This window comes from Nanorana parkeri, unplaced genomic scaffold (genome assembly GCF_000935625.1).
Source record: "Nanorana parkeri isolate BGI_ZX_2015 unplaced genomic scaffold, ASM93562v1 scaffold1460, whole genome shotgun sequence".
Classification (NCBI taxonomy): Eukaryota; Metazoa; Chordata; class Amphibia; order Anura; family Dicroglossidae; genus Nanorana; species Nanorana parkeri.
Window position 1 is genome coordinate 131,959 of NW_017307728.1, and position 15,844 is coordinate 147,802.

Sequence of the window (15,844 nt, forward strand, 5' to 3'; positions counted from 1 at the left end):
GGTAATTTTTTTTTTTTTTTTTTTTTTTTGATCCTTGAATGCACATCTCTTGTTCTTCTGCACTGATCCAAAAGGGGGAATATTTGCCTACAGTGTGCTAAAACTGGCAGTCAAGATGCCCATTCAGTCCCTCGCTGATTTTGATGATGTTCCCGATGGTATAGGCAGCTCTGTTTGTTCACAAATGGAAAGCTCTCGTTCCTCCCGTGCCATGAAGCGTAGGAACCTTCTCTCCCAAAAAACCCTCCAAGAGAGCTTTTTGATACCGGCGGAGGGAGCCGTCACGTTCGACTGCATGTTCTGCGACGGGTCCTACAAACATCACGAAGACCTGGGCAAGCACGTGTTGACCAAACATCGGCCGACGCTCTGCGAGCCAACGGTTCTCCTCGTGGAGGCGGAGTTTCTCAGTCCTCAGGACAAACGTGGAAGGAGCGCAGGGTCCCCGACGGAGGATGTTAAACATGAGAACGAAGGCTCGGACTGTGAAGTATGTGGTCAAACCTTTGCTGACTCCTCCGACCTGGAGTCCCACATGAAAAAGCACAAAGACTCCTTTACGTATTCTTGCAATATTTGCGGGAGGCGATTCAAAGAGCCATGGTTTCTGAAAAATCACAAAAAGACTCATTCTACCCGAGCGGGAGGGAAAAACAAACACCAGCCAGTTCCCGAGACTCCCGCTACAATCAACGAGATCGTACAAGAGCAGGTCACCGAAAGCCTCACCTCGCCTTATAAACTCTGCATGGTCTGCGGGTTTTACTTCCCTGACAAAGAAACCTTGTTGGCGCACAGTAAAATGCACACCAAGGGCTCCAAGCTGGCAGGGAAATCAACCGGTACCGCCTCCTGTAAGGAGAACGTGAATGGCAACGATGGCGTGCAAATGCCCAAGGAGGCCTTTTTGAACTTTTTGAACCTAAAGCCTGCTTCTGCAGCGGATACAAAACCTGAAACGGCTCGCAAATGGATCGGGGAGCTAGACCCGTTCAACACGTACCAGTCGTGGCAGCTGGCGACGAAAGGCAAAGTTGCCCTAGGCCACGGCCAACTGAAGGAACCCTTCTTCGAAGCCAACGTGGAGACGGACTCGTCGTCTGACAAAGACGAGGTGACGGAGTTCTGGAATACCGTTAAACTTGCGCAGCCCGCCCATGCGGAAGAGACTGAGACTGTTAAGAGTGAAGATGGCGAGGTGGGTGCTGTAGTACAGGATGCCGATGATTTGAAAATTTACGCGGTGGGGGTACCTTGTGCAGAAGCTGAAACCAAACCTCCCAACGACCGGGACAAGTCAACCCTCTGCAATGACTGTGGAAAGTTATTTAAAACCTACCACCAGCTCGTCTTGCATTCCCGTGTCCACAGGAAGGACAGGAGCGACTCCGAGTCCTCTGCCAGTTATGACGGGCTCGTGGCTGCTGACTCTCCTGACAATCCAGCCGACCCGGAAGATGAGGGGAGCAAAATGGAAGATGTGTCTGAATGGGAAGAAGGTGGTGGCGATTCTGCAGCTACTGGTGAGAAATGGTGGTTCTTAGCTGCTTCTGTGTTTGGTCTTCTTGTCAAAAATGTAGTTTTTAAACATTTTTAGGATATTTGGGCCTTGTTGAGAGACCTGTCTGACAGTGGAACTGTTCTAGATACCTCCCCCCCTCCCATAGCAACATGGCATTCTCCTGCAAAGTTCTAGAAACTTTAGGCTGAGGGAACATATTCCTCTGCTTCTTGTTTCATTGTGGAATCGTTTTCTCAGATCTCCCCTTACCTTTGCCTTGAAACATTTGGCAGGGTGTAGCACACCCTAGTGGTGTGTCAGTTGCTTTATTTGTTCCGCTTTGGCTTTGCAGCACCTGAACTCCATTGTGTGCTTGTAAAAGTCCTCCTAAGAGCAGATGCCACAACATACCGGCTATTACCTTTTATTAGCCAGGAAAGCCTCTCGTGTGCCCCTCTCTGACCTCCTTACTGGGCTTTATAGCAGGTCCAGTTGGAAAACCAAAATGTGTGCATTATGGTGTGCTTCTCCTAAGATGCAGATGGTGAGTGCTTCTCATGTTTTAGTTTATCGAGTATTTTATTAATTATGAGATTTTTACTTTTAGAAAAGCACATTTTTTGTAGTATTTTTAATTTTATAATTAACTTTTTTTTTTCCCCCCCATAGATAAAAATGAGGATGATCAATCAGTTGTCCAGATGAAAGGCCTTCCAACCTCCAGACAATGTGGCTACTGCAGAAAGTCTTTCCGTTCCAACTATTACCTCAATATACATCTCAGGACCCACACAGGTAAGGACGCCCCAACAAATCCACTGGTCGGGTTACCCACATACCCACAGAGTGCCATTGTAAGCCTTCCAGTGCATGTAAAATCAAAGTGATTGGGTACATCTCTGCAACATTGCACGTTTCCCAAATGTTTTATCTGTTTAAAAACCCTGAAACTACATAAAAATACATTTGTGGTCCGAGCCTTATCAAGTAAGTGACACCCCGCCACCCCCCGCCCCATGGCCTGTGGTGTGCCTTGGCCTTAGGTCAGTATGCCTAAAAGGGGGCATACTCTGAATGTAAATGAAATTAATGAATGAAAGCAAGGGGAATGGGCGGGTGGGGACGTTCGTGACCCGCCGACGTAATTCCCTGTGAGCCGTGCCGTCTTTAAAGGCACAGGCTCCTCCCACAAATCCAGGCTAGCCTGCGGCCAGCCTTCAAACTTCTCCTGCCAGAAAGATGGTGAGACGCTGACGCGCATATCGGTGGCACGCTGCTTTTGCATGCAGAGTCATGTCATTTTCTCTCTGGCACTTCAGCTTGTGAGAGCTCTCCTAGCTGAGCGTGCCTAGATGAAAAATGTCATTTTCAGCCAATCTGCTCGCACGTATAAACCCGTGTGCCACAATGCAAAGTCCATCCGGTTGTTACGTGCGAGCTGATTGGCTGAAGATGCAGTCATTCATCTGGCTGCACTCGGCTCACACGCTGCATGCTAAGCTCCGTGCCTGACAGCTTTGCTTTGCTCTACATGGCTTTGCATGCAGTGTGTCACGGGCTTAGCTCCTTGTTTGAGCTGACAACACGCTGCCTTTGCTGCGCTGAAATCCCAACCAGTGTTGTCAACCCTGCCCAGTTTATTCCTGGTGGTCTACAGAACACCTCTCACAGATGTTATGGAAATAAGGAGAGTGGTGGTGTTCTGTGGTCAACAAGACTACTCAGGCTTGGATGACAATGCTGGTTGGGATTTTCATGCAGCCAAGGCACTGTTTTTTACTCAACAGGAAGTTAGGAGCTCAGTGGATTTCTAGCCAATCAAAAGTTATTTTTCTGTACTTGCAGCTTATGTTAAGTGACAAGACAAAGAGGATTGTGTTTGTATTGCAGAGATGTTCTAAATGTATGTAAATGGCAACAAGAAAACCCTCTACAAATGTGTTCTTTGTGGATGCATAGTAAGGAAACAGGTTCCCTATTAACACAATATGGTAATGAATCTGATATACCTGGAGAGCTCTGGTCTCTGAGTTCACAATATACAGGGGGGCTTATGCTTCTGCCTAACTATGAGTTAAGCCTGCTCCTGGAGTTAAAGAGCTCAGCCCTCGGAGCGGTTACTCTTGGCATTAGTCAGAAATCTAAAGCCTCAGTATAGTGCGTAGTGGGCCGAGTTGCTCAGGGCCAGATGGCAGCTTACTGATCTTTAATGGCGGACAAGGTCAAGTCACTGTGCATATTGAGCAGTAGCCCTCTGACCAAGGCAAAGCAAGCTCCTCCAATAATGAGCAGTGGCTTAGTATAATATGAGCTGACCGGGGGCTTGATGATGCCTTGGGTCATCCAGCCAGGAGGAGCTCCACCTGCTGTCTGCTATGCTGTGTTGGCAAGCTAAGCGCTGACTTCATCCGCCTAGTGATAAATATTCAATTGTCTCAGATGACAAAGGTGTTTCCATTCTCTCCGGAGCAGAAGTCAGCAGGAGTCTCCAAATAACTTTGCCCAAGTTCTCATTGTGACTATATATTTGTTTATCAAAGCCAGAGTCTAATATTCTACTCTTATGTTTCTAGGTGAAAAACCTTACAAATGTGAATTTTGTGACTACGCTGCTGCCCAGAAGACCTCCTTGAGGTATCACTTGGAGAGACACCACAAGTTCAAACCGGGAGAGTCCAACGCTCGAGTGAAAAGCATCAGCAAGAACCTACAGCTTCTTAAGAAATTGCCTGAACCACCTGCTGCTATTGTCCAACCCCAGGAGAACCATATATCCGAACCACCCATAAATGATGACAAAGAGGATCCGCTGATGGCCAAACCACCAAAACGCATGTCTGCTCTGCGCAACACACTTGTCAATGCGAAACGGGGCCTGAAAAATCAATTAGTGGCTCTTGAGAAGACGGAAGCTGTGAAAGTGAAGAAAGAGGAGGCCAGGGCGGCTACTCCTTGCCAACCTCCGAAAACCCCAACTCCACCTCTAGATGGAGAGGAAGAGATTTCCTTGGCTTGTGCGGAAACCCTGGATGATGATCCTTATTTTATGGAGGAGGCAACCTCAACGGACCAAAATAATGACCTCAAACTGGACCCCGTTTTAGAGGATGATCCGGCCCCCATGGACTTGTGTACAAAATCTGCCAAGAAGGTGTCAACCAAGTTATACAACCGTGCCTTACTGGCCACGCCCACCTGCCCTTACTGCACCTACAAAACCTTATATCCAGAAGTGTTGTCAATGCACCAAAGACTCACCCACAAACAGAACTACGAACCTCTTCATAAAGCTGGGGTCAGAGGGAAAAACCCGGGTCTCGTGTTGAAAATGAGACGCACCGGTTGTCCTCCAGCATTAAAGGGTGTGGACGTGTCCCCGTTACAGCTGGAGACCCCCAGGCCGAAGGGTCGCCCAGCGTCCCAGACCAAGGTCAACGAGAAACCAAAGCGGGCACCGGCTCAGGCGAACAAAGCTGTGAATCCGCCAAGTGTGGAGCAGGAGAATAAACCTCATCCCATTCAGGAGAATAAACCTCATCCCATTCAGGAGAATAAACCTCAGACTGTTCAACAAAATGGCCAGCAAGTCAGAAATTATAGATCCATGCAGCCGGACCTGCAAGGCATCACGCACCTTTTAGAGAGAATGCCACAGCCTGAGCAAAGAAATCCTCAGTGGAATCCTACCAGTCAGAAGAGCAATACAACGGCAGCCACTGAACGTCCCTATCCCATAGTACCGATGTGGTCTGGAGAGCACCCTTTCAACCGGCCTGGAATGGCTTATCCAGAACTTGGTGAACCCTTCACCAAACGAGTAAAGCACAATATGTCAAACTCTATCGCTACTCAGTACTTGAATCCCGAGGTGGTCAAGAGACTGCAATCCGGCCAGGCCAGTGTTATTGGTCCGGAAATGGCGCTTGGCAAGTTGATCAACCCTCAATTACCCAACAAAGTGTCTCACCCATACGAGTTAGACCCTCGTGAAGTCCTGAAATTCTATGAACACGCGGCTGCTGGGTCATTATACCGAATCCCCAATACACCTCTTGGTCAGGGATCTACTTCTGCAATGGAAGGTAATCTTGTTAAAATGATGGGAAGTACAGTACGGTAGAGTGCACGGCAATTGTTTACACTTGTACAATTTGCCAGAGAGGGTACATGGGATTGGCATAGGCTAGGTTTCTTTTTACCACACCTCCTTTGTAATCTGTATTGCTTTCCGTTTTTAGTTCTGTGTTTTGATGTCTTTTTTTATTTGGTGATACTGGCTACTAAGACTGACAGATGTGCAAAATATTTTATAACCCAATTTGATTATTAAACTTTGACTTGGAGACCATGTCACAGTGTCCATTTAGGGCAAGGTGACAGGGTCTCTTTAAAGCCAACATTATATTCCTTTTCACTGTGCTCTGTCAGTCACTGCAAAGTACTTGGTGTTCCCAGGTATGGGTGAGCATGTGACCTCCTCTCGTGATGTGCCCATGCCTAGCAGATGATTGCTGCAAAATACTTGGTGTTCCCAGGTATGGGTGAGCATGTGACCTCCTCTCGTGGTGATGTGCCCATGCCTAGCGGATGATTGCTGCAAAATACTTGGTGTTCCCAGGTATGGGTGACATGTGACCTCCTCTCATGGTGCTGTGCCCATGCCTAGCGGATGATTGCTGCAAAATACTTGGTGTTCCCAGGTATGGGTGACATGTGACCTCCTCTCATGGTGCTGTGCCCATGCCTAGCAGAGGATTGCTATGTTCGAGTACTGTCCCATGACTGAGTGACCATGGCCTCAGTGTAAGCTTTGACAATGACCTCCAGGGCTTTTCGCGGCAGGCTTCAGCAGAGGAAGGGTCAGCAGGGAACGATGCGTAAGTTAATATAAGCGGGCTGGACCTTTAAGAGACCCTGTCACTTTTGCAAGGTCATATCTGTGTTTTCAAACACATTTGTAACACACAAAATGGATTCGTCTCTATGTGGCTCTTTAGGAATATATTTAAATTTGTTTTTGTGCCTGGAGTTCAGCTTTAAGCATGTGAGCAGATCAGGGGGGAGGGCAGAGTAGAATTCACTTGCCAGTGACTGAAATCAAAGGAGCCATTGGCAACGTATTAGAAGCCTCTGATCTCTGTGTTAATGTTTCTGGTTTGTTCATTATTTTTAGGAAGTAAATTATCAGTTAAGGTTTTTTTTCTTGTTTTAACTCGCTGATCATGCTCTGGTTTTTTTTGTTGTTTTTTTCTTATCTAACAATCACTTTTTTCTTTCTGCCCGCAGTGAAGCACACTCCGTTGTATCAACGGATAGCAAAACGAGGCTTTGGACCGAATGAAAAGACCACTTAAAGGGTATGTTGAAACCTCTTATTAAAGGGTAACAATCAGCAGTAGCCCAAAGCAATCATTCAGATGTAGGCTCTCAAGAGTACCGGCCACAGATGGGGACAGTGGTCACTTGGATGAAACCTTGTTTAGGTTGTTGGATCACTGTAGGTTATGAAGCTTGGGGGGGGAAAGCAGCCTTCTTCATAGCATGGCTGCCTTCTTTGTAGGTGGGTGACCGGTGCTTTTCAATGGTTGCCTTTTAGTGCCAACTTTTTTACAGATCCATCTTGGTTAAAGGAAAACTGTGGGGTCAGTGTTTTTCCCCATAGTTCTCCTCAGGGTCACGGGAGGACACAAACTAGCGTCCTCCCGTCACCCAAAGCTTAGTATACCGTGAGCTAGAGCTCACGGTATACTGAGACCGCCGCAGCCGGGACGGATCCCGATATTACTGTCGAGATCCAACCAGCTGTGTGACAGCTGGCTCTGCCTATCTAGAGGCAGAGCCAGCTGTACCCGCCCCCTCCCCCGTCCTTTCCGCCAGTCAGCGCTGGATGATCGGAGGGGGGGAATCCCTGCAGGGAGCTGTGAGTGACAGTCACGGCTCTCTGCAGGGACATGATCGAGAAGTGAGCGAGCGCCGGTATGTGTTCGCTCACTTCCCGATCTATTTTCTACCGTTTCATTGTCACACGTCGGCTCGAACTATGAGGCTGAGTGATTTTCACTCGCCTCATAGTTCTCCTTTAAATACTTATTAGCATTAATAATAGTCGCATAGTAATAAATAAATACATTTTCACAAAGAGTGAACAGACCCCGCTTTGATCCCCAATAGCAGGTTTCTTTTGGGCAGGGTGAAGAGGGGTACAGGCTACAGACCCAATGAGCGCACTCTGGGAGGCTCATTACTGCGATAGGTCTGTGCAGATGGGCTTTGGACTTTGTGTCAATGGCATCAGTGAGACGCTTCTGAGATCGTTCAGAATTCATTAACAGGTGCATTTGACAGTTTAATAGTCACACGTCGGCTCGAACTGAGGATGAGTGAAAATCACTTGCCTCATGGATCTCCTTTTAAATGGCAACAATTCTGCTCATTCCTCACTCTAGAGAAGCCCATTGGTGGGTTGTTTGGCATCAATTATGGTTAGTCACTTATCATCTTGTTGCGAAGTATCCTAAACCCCGAGTAGCATCAACTCCACTTGTATGGCAGCTTTCCTTTTACACTGAGCAGGGCAGTGATACCTGGAAGTATATTTTGGCTTTACAGGAAAGGTCCCATTACAAGCTGGCCAATGCTATGGGATACGATGGATATGGGATACGATGGATATGGGATACGATGGATATGGGATACGATGGATATGGGATACGATGGATATGGGATACGATGGATATGGGATACGATGGATATGGGATACGATGGATATGGGATACGATGGATATGGGATACGATGGATATGGGATACGATGGATATGGGATACGATGGATATGGGATACGATGGATATGGGATACGATGGATATGGGATACGATGGATATGGGATACGATGGATATGGGATACGATGGATATGGGATACGATGGATATGGGATACGATGGATATGGGATACGATGGATATGGGATACGATGGATATGGGATACGATGGATATGGGATACGATGGATATGGGATACGATGGATATGGGATACGATGGATATGGGATACGATGGATATGGGATACGATGGATATGGGATACGATGGATATGGGATACGATGGATATGGGATACGATGGATATGGGATACGATGGATATGGGATACGATGGATATGGGATACGATGGATATGGGATACGATGGATATGGGATACGATGGATATGGGATACGATGGATATGGGATACGATGGATATGGGATACGATGGATATGGGATACGATGGATATGGGATACGATGGATATGGGATACGATGGATATGGGATACGATGGATATGGGATACGATGGATATGGGATACGATGGATATGGGATACGATGGATATGGGATACGATGGATATGGGATACGATGGATATGGGATACGATGGATATGGGATACGATGGATAGATAGACACGATGGATAGATAGACACGATGGATAGATAGACACGATGGATAGATAGACACGATGGATAGATAGACACGATGGATAGATAGACACGATGGATAGATAGACACGATGGATAGATAGACACGATGGATAGATAGACACGATGGATAGATAGACACGATGGATAGATAGACACGATGGATAGATAGACACGATGGATAGATAGACACGATGGATAGATAGACACGATGGATAGATAGACACGATGGATAGATAGACACGATGGATAGATAGACACGATGGATAGATATATATCTGTTCAAACAATGTAATGACTGTTCCTCTTGTTTTTCCAGGGCTGAGGAAGATACCGGAGCATCCTGACAAAGTGCTCACAAGCTGCTACCTTTCTTCTGTGCCGGAGCCTTTCTTCCTACGCAAGCTGTGATTTGTACTATCGAGCGACACTAAACTTTTTTTTACCTTTTTGTTTCTTTGGAAGTTGTGCCGGAAGGCGTCCCTGCTGAAGTCAAATCTCTGGGAATGTACAATGCATAGAGATCTATGTTGGGTTTTTTTTGTTTTTTTTTCGGGCGAAAACTTACCGTCTAAAGAAAAATTACCAAATATGGGAGACTCCTTTCTGTGTACTTGAGCGCCCCTCTTGTCTCTTTTACAGGGGCTGACATTTTTGTTGTTCCTTAATGAAGTGGCTAATTTACAATTTTGGGTTCCCGTCTCTTTGACTTGATCGACAAATGGATAAAAAAAGTATCAGATGGAATTTTTTTTGTTTTGTTTTTGATGGGCCACTGTATTTGTATATAGATACCTCAGGTATAGATGGAAAAACGAAACCTTTTTGTTTGGCTTTTTTTTATTTTTTTCCCGTTTTTTTTGGTCAGTTTTCTTCCGTGCCTTGGACTAGCGCTGTTACTGTTCACTGTACTCCCCCCCTCCCTACAACTGTTGCTGTTATTTTGACCCTCAAGTCGGACCTGCTCACCAAACCCTCATTGTGGACCTGGCCTGATCTGCCTTTACATTTTGGGGTCGATTTACGGAAAACAAGTTTTTGGATGAATCTGTAAACCTTCCAGAGACTTGGCAGAACTTGGGATTTAGGCAGTCCACCTACGACCGCCTTCCTGTTCAGTAACTCCATAAAAGAAATTGCTGCCGAGTGTTAGTTGTGGCCCTTCTTGAGCCCAAATTGGCAGCTAACCTGGGTGGGGACTGGGAAAACTTGTATGTAATATCTGATTTTCTGTTCGGGAATGGGAAGGTGTTACAAACCTTATTGGAGACAATTTTTTATTTCAAATCAAGTGCCTTTTGGTTATAGGTCTACTGATCCTTGAAGCTGGATTGGGGCGGGAGGTTTCAGGTTGTACTGTAATGGGCATCTTTCTGGAGCTGTCCATTTGAATCAGCGGGGTACCCTCATACGAAGGCCCGTTACGGTCCTCCTCGGTGCTGTTGCTTTTCTTTCCAGAAAATGTTGGTTTTGGTCACTGTACACTATTTAAACACTGATGCCATGACCTGTGACCGTTCCTGTGGCTCGGTATCCTCTTTTTGCACTAGCGGCCTTGCTACCCTTCTTGCTGGTATTTGGGAGTTTTATAGATCCTTGGTTGCGTGAGGTCACTAAAAGGAACTTGTCAGGACAGATTTATGAGGAGCATGGGCGCCATGTTTAGTGTTCACTGCGCTTCTCAAGTCCTACTTCACCGACCTGGAACAAGTTTTCTGTGAGGGATTGAGCTCCTGACCTGCTTTACTTGTTCCAGGTCAATGATAAGTAGTGAAGCAAGCTCGCAGTGACCTGGCCTGAGTTCTTCACCCTTATCTACCTTCTTTAGGCTATAAGACACTGATGAGGTGCTAGAGATGGTGTTTTGGTTGCCCTAGGGCAGAGGTAGGCAAACCTTGGTCCTCTAGCTGTGGTTAAACTACAAATCCATCATGCCTGTGGTCATCATTCCTGTGGCTATCAGTCTTGTAATGCCTAATGGGATGTGTAGTTGTACCACAGCTGGAGGGCCAGAGTTTGTCTATCCCTGCCTTAGGGTACAGCATCACTATTCTCTCCCTAAAGGGTAGCTGTGTGGCCTGTCCTAGGCAACTGAAATACCTCTGGCAGAGAACAAGTGACTTAGGAAATACCGGGCAGTATGAGGAAGCCATTACAATATCCATTGTGCTGGAAGCCCCCTTTAAAAGTCAGTCTAGTTTTAGTTTTTTATTATAGGGGTGGGCTAGAACCCAGGTGCCCGATCTGGGCCCCAAGGTCCACATGCATCCCTTTTGGTACTTTTTTTGCATTGCTAGGACCCCAGCAGTGTGAAGTTGGGAGTGGAAACATTGATTTTTTATGCCAGTAATCTCTACTAGCCTCAGGTTATATGTCCCCAGTGTCCTTCACTGTCTCCTGCAGTATATTTCTAGTCTCCAACCAAACCTGTCTCTGACCGCCACTTCCTGTCGTATGTCTGTAGTCTGACTGTAGTCCTCTAACAGCATTACATATACCGCACATTGTGGTGGCGCTCTGGTGATGTCAGGTGCCACATTTCAGGGTCCCCTGTCCTTTGTAAGTTGACAAACACTGGGCTAGATGCTTTTTTTTTTTCTTTACATTGATATTTCTGTTAACTTTCTGTCTTTTTTTTTTTTTTTGATGGGTGCAAGAACAAAAAATGAGGGGAGATACCCCCAGTGGCCACAGAGATGGCAATAGAAGCTCTTTCCTACTTTAATATGCATTGTTTATCAGTTCTGTCCCCACTGGAGAGATCAGGTTTTTATTGCTTGTGTAATAGTACAAAGGAGGAGCGCTGGGCCCTTGGGTTGAGGGATTAGTGGGGATGTGACCTGATAGTCATTGGTGGGTTTAGTTGGCAGCTCCCTATCCATGCAGGGGCCTTACAGGTAATCCTCGTAGAAATCTTTGAAGGTTAGGAACGACAGATGTACCAGCCGACTTGTCTGGTGTCTAGAATGCTCTGCCATAGACGTAGCAGTCAACAAAGGAAAGCCAAAGTGTTTCAGTGGCTACAAAAGTCCCCCTAAAGGGCCTGAGAAGTGGTCCTTCTAAAGTCTGGACTGCTTTCAGAGCCATTAGCTTTTCACCAGCATCCCTGAAGAAGGGGGACTAGTAGCCCCTAAAAACATGTTGCTTCTTAAGTCTAAGGAGGACCATTCTAGACACTGGCTAGTGGATTGGCACATCCATCATTTCTTATCTTCAAAGATTTCTACCCCATGTGTCAGAATAGGACGTGAGGGGGAGGAGGTGATGTGAACAGGCAGACCACAATAAAAATGGCTTGATTTGGGTTGGAAGCATGACACACTAGTCCTGTCACTACAGAATACTTGGGGACAAAATTCCTGCACGGGGTCTTGTAGGCCCTCATACTATTCTATGCTAGCTTATTGCATAGCAGTGTATGCACACTTGGGAGACTCGAGTATGAAGTGTGAACTTCTCCCCTCCCAGGGCCAGGGCTCCCTTCTCCCCTTTCCCGGGGGGGCGGCCAGGGCTCCCTTTCCCGGGGGGGCGGCCAGGGCTCCCTTTCCCCCTTTCCCGGGGGGGGGCGGCCAGGGCTCCCCTTTCCCGGGGGGGGCGGCCAGGGCTCCCCTTTCCCGGGGGGGGCGGCCAGGGCTCCCCTTTCCCGGGGGGGGCGGCCAGGGCTCCCCTTTCCCGGGGGGGGCGGCCAGGGCTCCCCTTTCCCGGGGGGGGCGGCCAGGGCTCCCCTTTCCCGGGGGGGGCGGCCAGGGCTCCCCTTTCCCGGGGGGGGCGGCCAGGGCTCCCCTTTCCCGGGGGGGGCGGCCAGGGCTCCCCTTTCCCGGGGGGGGCGGCCAGGGCTCCCCTTTCCCGGGGGGGGCGGCCAGGGCTCCCCTTTCCCGGGGGGGGGAGGGGCAGGGCTTCTTTCTCCACTTTCCCGGAGGAGCCAGGGCTCCCTCTATAAGACAAATATAATACAGGACAATATTGATCTGCATAGCGTAGTAACCCAAAGCGACTGACCAGCTTTCATTTTAATGGGGTTGGATGAATTGGGAATCCCAATGCCAAGACATGCCACACAGATTAATCTAATGTGCAGGACTCGGCCCCGTCTAATAGAACTACAGGCAGCCCAGCGACCAATCGGAAGCAAACGTGACATTAGGATGTAGATGTGAGCTAATAGACAAACTCCTGATATAAGAGTGGTGAACTATAAATCCCAGCGTTCTCATTAGTTCTTCATACCTGGCCGCATCGTTGGAAGTCACATGACGTAATCTACAACGCTTGGCTCCTCCTCCTAACTCCTATATACCAGTTTGTTCAGTGTTACGGGATATCTGCTGCATATTCCTCCTTGACTCCCTCGCCTTCATATTTATTTTTTTTCTCAGTGCTTTTTTTTTTCATTTTCTGTTGGAAAACATCCGGATTTATTTTTAATTTATATTTTTTGTTTTTTGGCTTAAGTTATGTTTATCTCATGTGAATCACAGAATGATTTTTGTAAATACAGATTTGGTGTTTTGCATCATTTATTATTATTTGTTTTTGTCTTGTTTCTTTATACAGAAAATAAACTAACACCGGTTTAAAGGGGATTTCGAGTCTTATTGTTTGTTCGTGTATGCTTAACTGCACCTCTAATGCCCCGTTCGCACCAGTTGGAGTGCGTTCCGGCCCGGTTCTGGCCACAACGCACTGCCTCGCATTGCGACCGGCTCACTTTTTTTTTTTTGTGGGGCAGGAGGGGGCGTGATGGGCCATTGAAGTGAATGGCACCGTAGCCTTCAATGCGATGGGACGCACGGGATCGCAAGGCACATTACACGTCGGGTCTGGTGCGATCATAATAGTGCTTGCTAGCCACGCCCTCCGGCCGCAATGCGATCGGCCGCACAGGATCGCAAGGCACATTATGGCTGCAGGCCGGTGCGATCAAAATAGTGCTTGCAGCATTTTGATCTCACTGAAAAGGACCGCAGGCATAACGTGCCTTGCGGCCGGGGGGGCGTGGCTACGGTGCCAGTCACTTCAATTGCCCGCCACGCCCCCTCCTGCCCCACAAAAGGTGAGCCGCCTGCAATGTGAGGCAGTGTGTTCTGGCCAGAATCGGGCTGGAACGCACTGCTTCTGGTGTGAACGGACCTTAAGACCCCGTTCTCACCAGGGCGGTTTCGTTTGAAATGCACTCAAATAAAATCCTATACGTTCCTAGGGGGGCCGTTCACGCAAAAGCGCAGAATCGCGAGTACAAATACGCCTGTTGTTTTGAAATGGTCCCTGAGCTTCTTTTGCCGCTCTGATCGGCTCGTTTTGCTCTATAGACTTCAATGGAAACGCGCTGATTCTGCATGGTTTTAATGCGTGTTCCAGCAGCTGAGCCTGCTTCTCATTGGACAACTGAAAATTCGTTTAAAAAACGCCTGTAATGCAGGCTGAAATGCGCATAAAAACCATGTGAAAACAACGCTTAAACGCGGTCACCCTGCTGTGAATGGGGCCTTAAAGGGACTCTGTCACTAGATTTGTTTTAATTGCAAGAAAAATCTTCCCATGAGATGTGCATTCCACATCTTTGATGCAGGCTTACCTGTAAAACCCCAGAGACTGTTGCTGGGTGCTGCCATCTTGGATGTGATGTCAGCAGACTCGATTGTCCCTCACATGGCACTCTGTCACAGCTGTTCTCAGCCAGGGTTCCCTCCGAGGTTGCTAGAGGTTCATTGAGAATTGGTGGCTTTACTTCCCATCTGGTTCCTGCACAGTTCTGGGTCGGCATCACTTGGCAGTGCCAACAACATGACGCCTTTTATTTACTCTGTAAAGTCTGCGTTCTTCTCCTTGATTTACCTTGGCACCCTCTACAATGAACTGGAGCATTCTTTCCATTGACCTCCAATGTAAGGGCCCTTGTGTGTTCACTGACCTTAGATGTAAGAGGAAACCACTCTCACTGAATTATAATTTAAGGATTCCCTTCTCTTAATGACCACCAATGTTATATGTACCACTCCACTGATGTAAGGGGACCGATTTTTTTCCCCCCAAGCCCCACGTAAGGGGGACCGATTTTCCCCCCAAGCCCCACGTAAGGGGGACCGATTTTCCCCCCAAGCCCCACGTAAGGGGAACTTATGGTTAAACATCAACATAAGGGGAATGAGCACTCGACTGCTAATGTGACGAGACCGATGGCTCCACCCAAATTTGAGGGGACTCCATCACTAAACACTGATGTAAGGGGACCAATCGCTCAAGCCTCTCTGGAGCCGGAGCCAGCTGTGCCTGCCCCCTCCCCTGTCTGTCCCTCCAATCAGCGTTGGAGAAACAGAAATAACATGTTGCTGAGGGCACAATAGAGCAACCAGAGAAGCCAAAATAGAAGCAGATTCATCTTCACCTTTAGGGGGTTCTCCACCCTAGAAGTTGTGTTTTAAGCAAATACATCTTTCCACCAGTGATCGCTTAGTTGGCAGCAATTAAATCATTAAAGCAAGAAAACTTTTACATTGTTTCAGGACGAAGATCGAGCCCAGATCGTGCAGTAACTGGGAAGGCGTCCACAAGGTTTAGGAGTGTGTCTATGGGATTGTTGGACCATTTGTGAGGTCAGGTACTGATGTTGGGGGAGGGGCTCGCAGTCTCCGCTCTAATTCATCCCAAAGGTGTTCTATCGGGTTGAGGTCAGGACTCTGTGCGGCCAGTCACGTTCCTCCCCCCCCAAACTCCCCCATCCATGGACCTTGCTTTGTGCACTGGTGCGCAGTCATGTTGGAACAGGAAGGGGCCGTCCCCAAACTCCTCCCACAAAGTTGGGAGCATGAAATTGTCCAAAATGTCTTGGTATGCTGATGTCTTAAGAGTTCCCTTCGCTGGAACTAAGGGGCCAAGCCCAACCCCTGAAAAACAACCCC

The 15,844-nt window shown here is 47.7% G+C and overlaps 1 protein-coding gene across 1 annotated transcript; it reads left to right on the forward strand.

The window, feature by feature from the left end:
- The first annotated feature begins 20 nt into the window (after nucleotides 1-20).
- Nucleotides 21-9,505, forward strand: ZNF217 (zinc finger protein 217). The gene is made up of 6 exons (XM_018570118.1): nucleotides 21-1,098; nucleotides 1,186-1,523; nucleotides 2,171-2,296; nucleotides 4,075-5,583; nucleotides 6,788-6,858; nucleotides 9,265-9,505. Exons 1-5 carry the CDS (start codon nucleotides 116-118, stop codon nucleotides 6,853-6,855), a joined length of 3,024 nt encoding a protein of 1,007 aa, XP_018425620.1. The 5' UTR covers nucleotides 21-115; the 3' UTR covers nucleotides 6,856-6,858; nucleotides 9,265-9,505.
- The last annotated feature ends 6,339 nt before the right edge of the window (nucleotides 9,506-15,844 follow it).

What these genes read in the sequence shown, in the direction of transcription:
- ZNF217 (XM_018570118.1), top strand. Translation starts at nt 116, where the DNA reads ATGCCCATTCAGTCCCTCGCTGATTTTGATGATGTTCCCGATGGTATA. An exon ending in AACGTGGAGACGGACTCGTC is followed by an intron (nt 1,099 to 1,185) that starts GTCTGACAAAGA and finishes GACTGTTAAGAG; the next exon opens with TGAAGATGGCGAGGTGGGTG. An exon ending in ATCTACTTCTGCAATGGAAG is followed by an intron (nt 5,584 to 6,787) that starts GTAATCTTGTTA and finishes TTCTGCCCGCAG; the next exon opens with TGAAGCACACTCCGTTGTAT.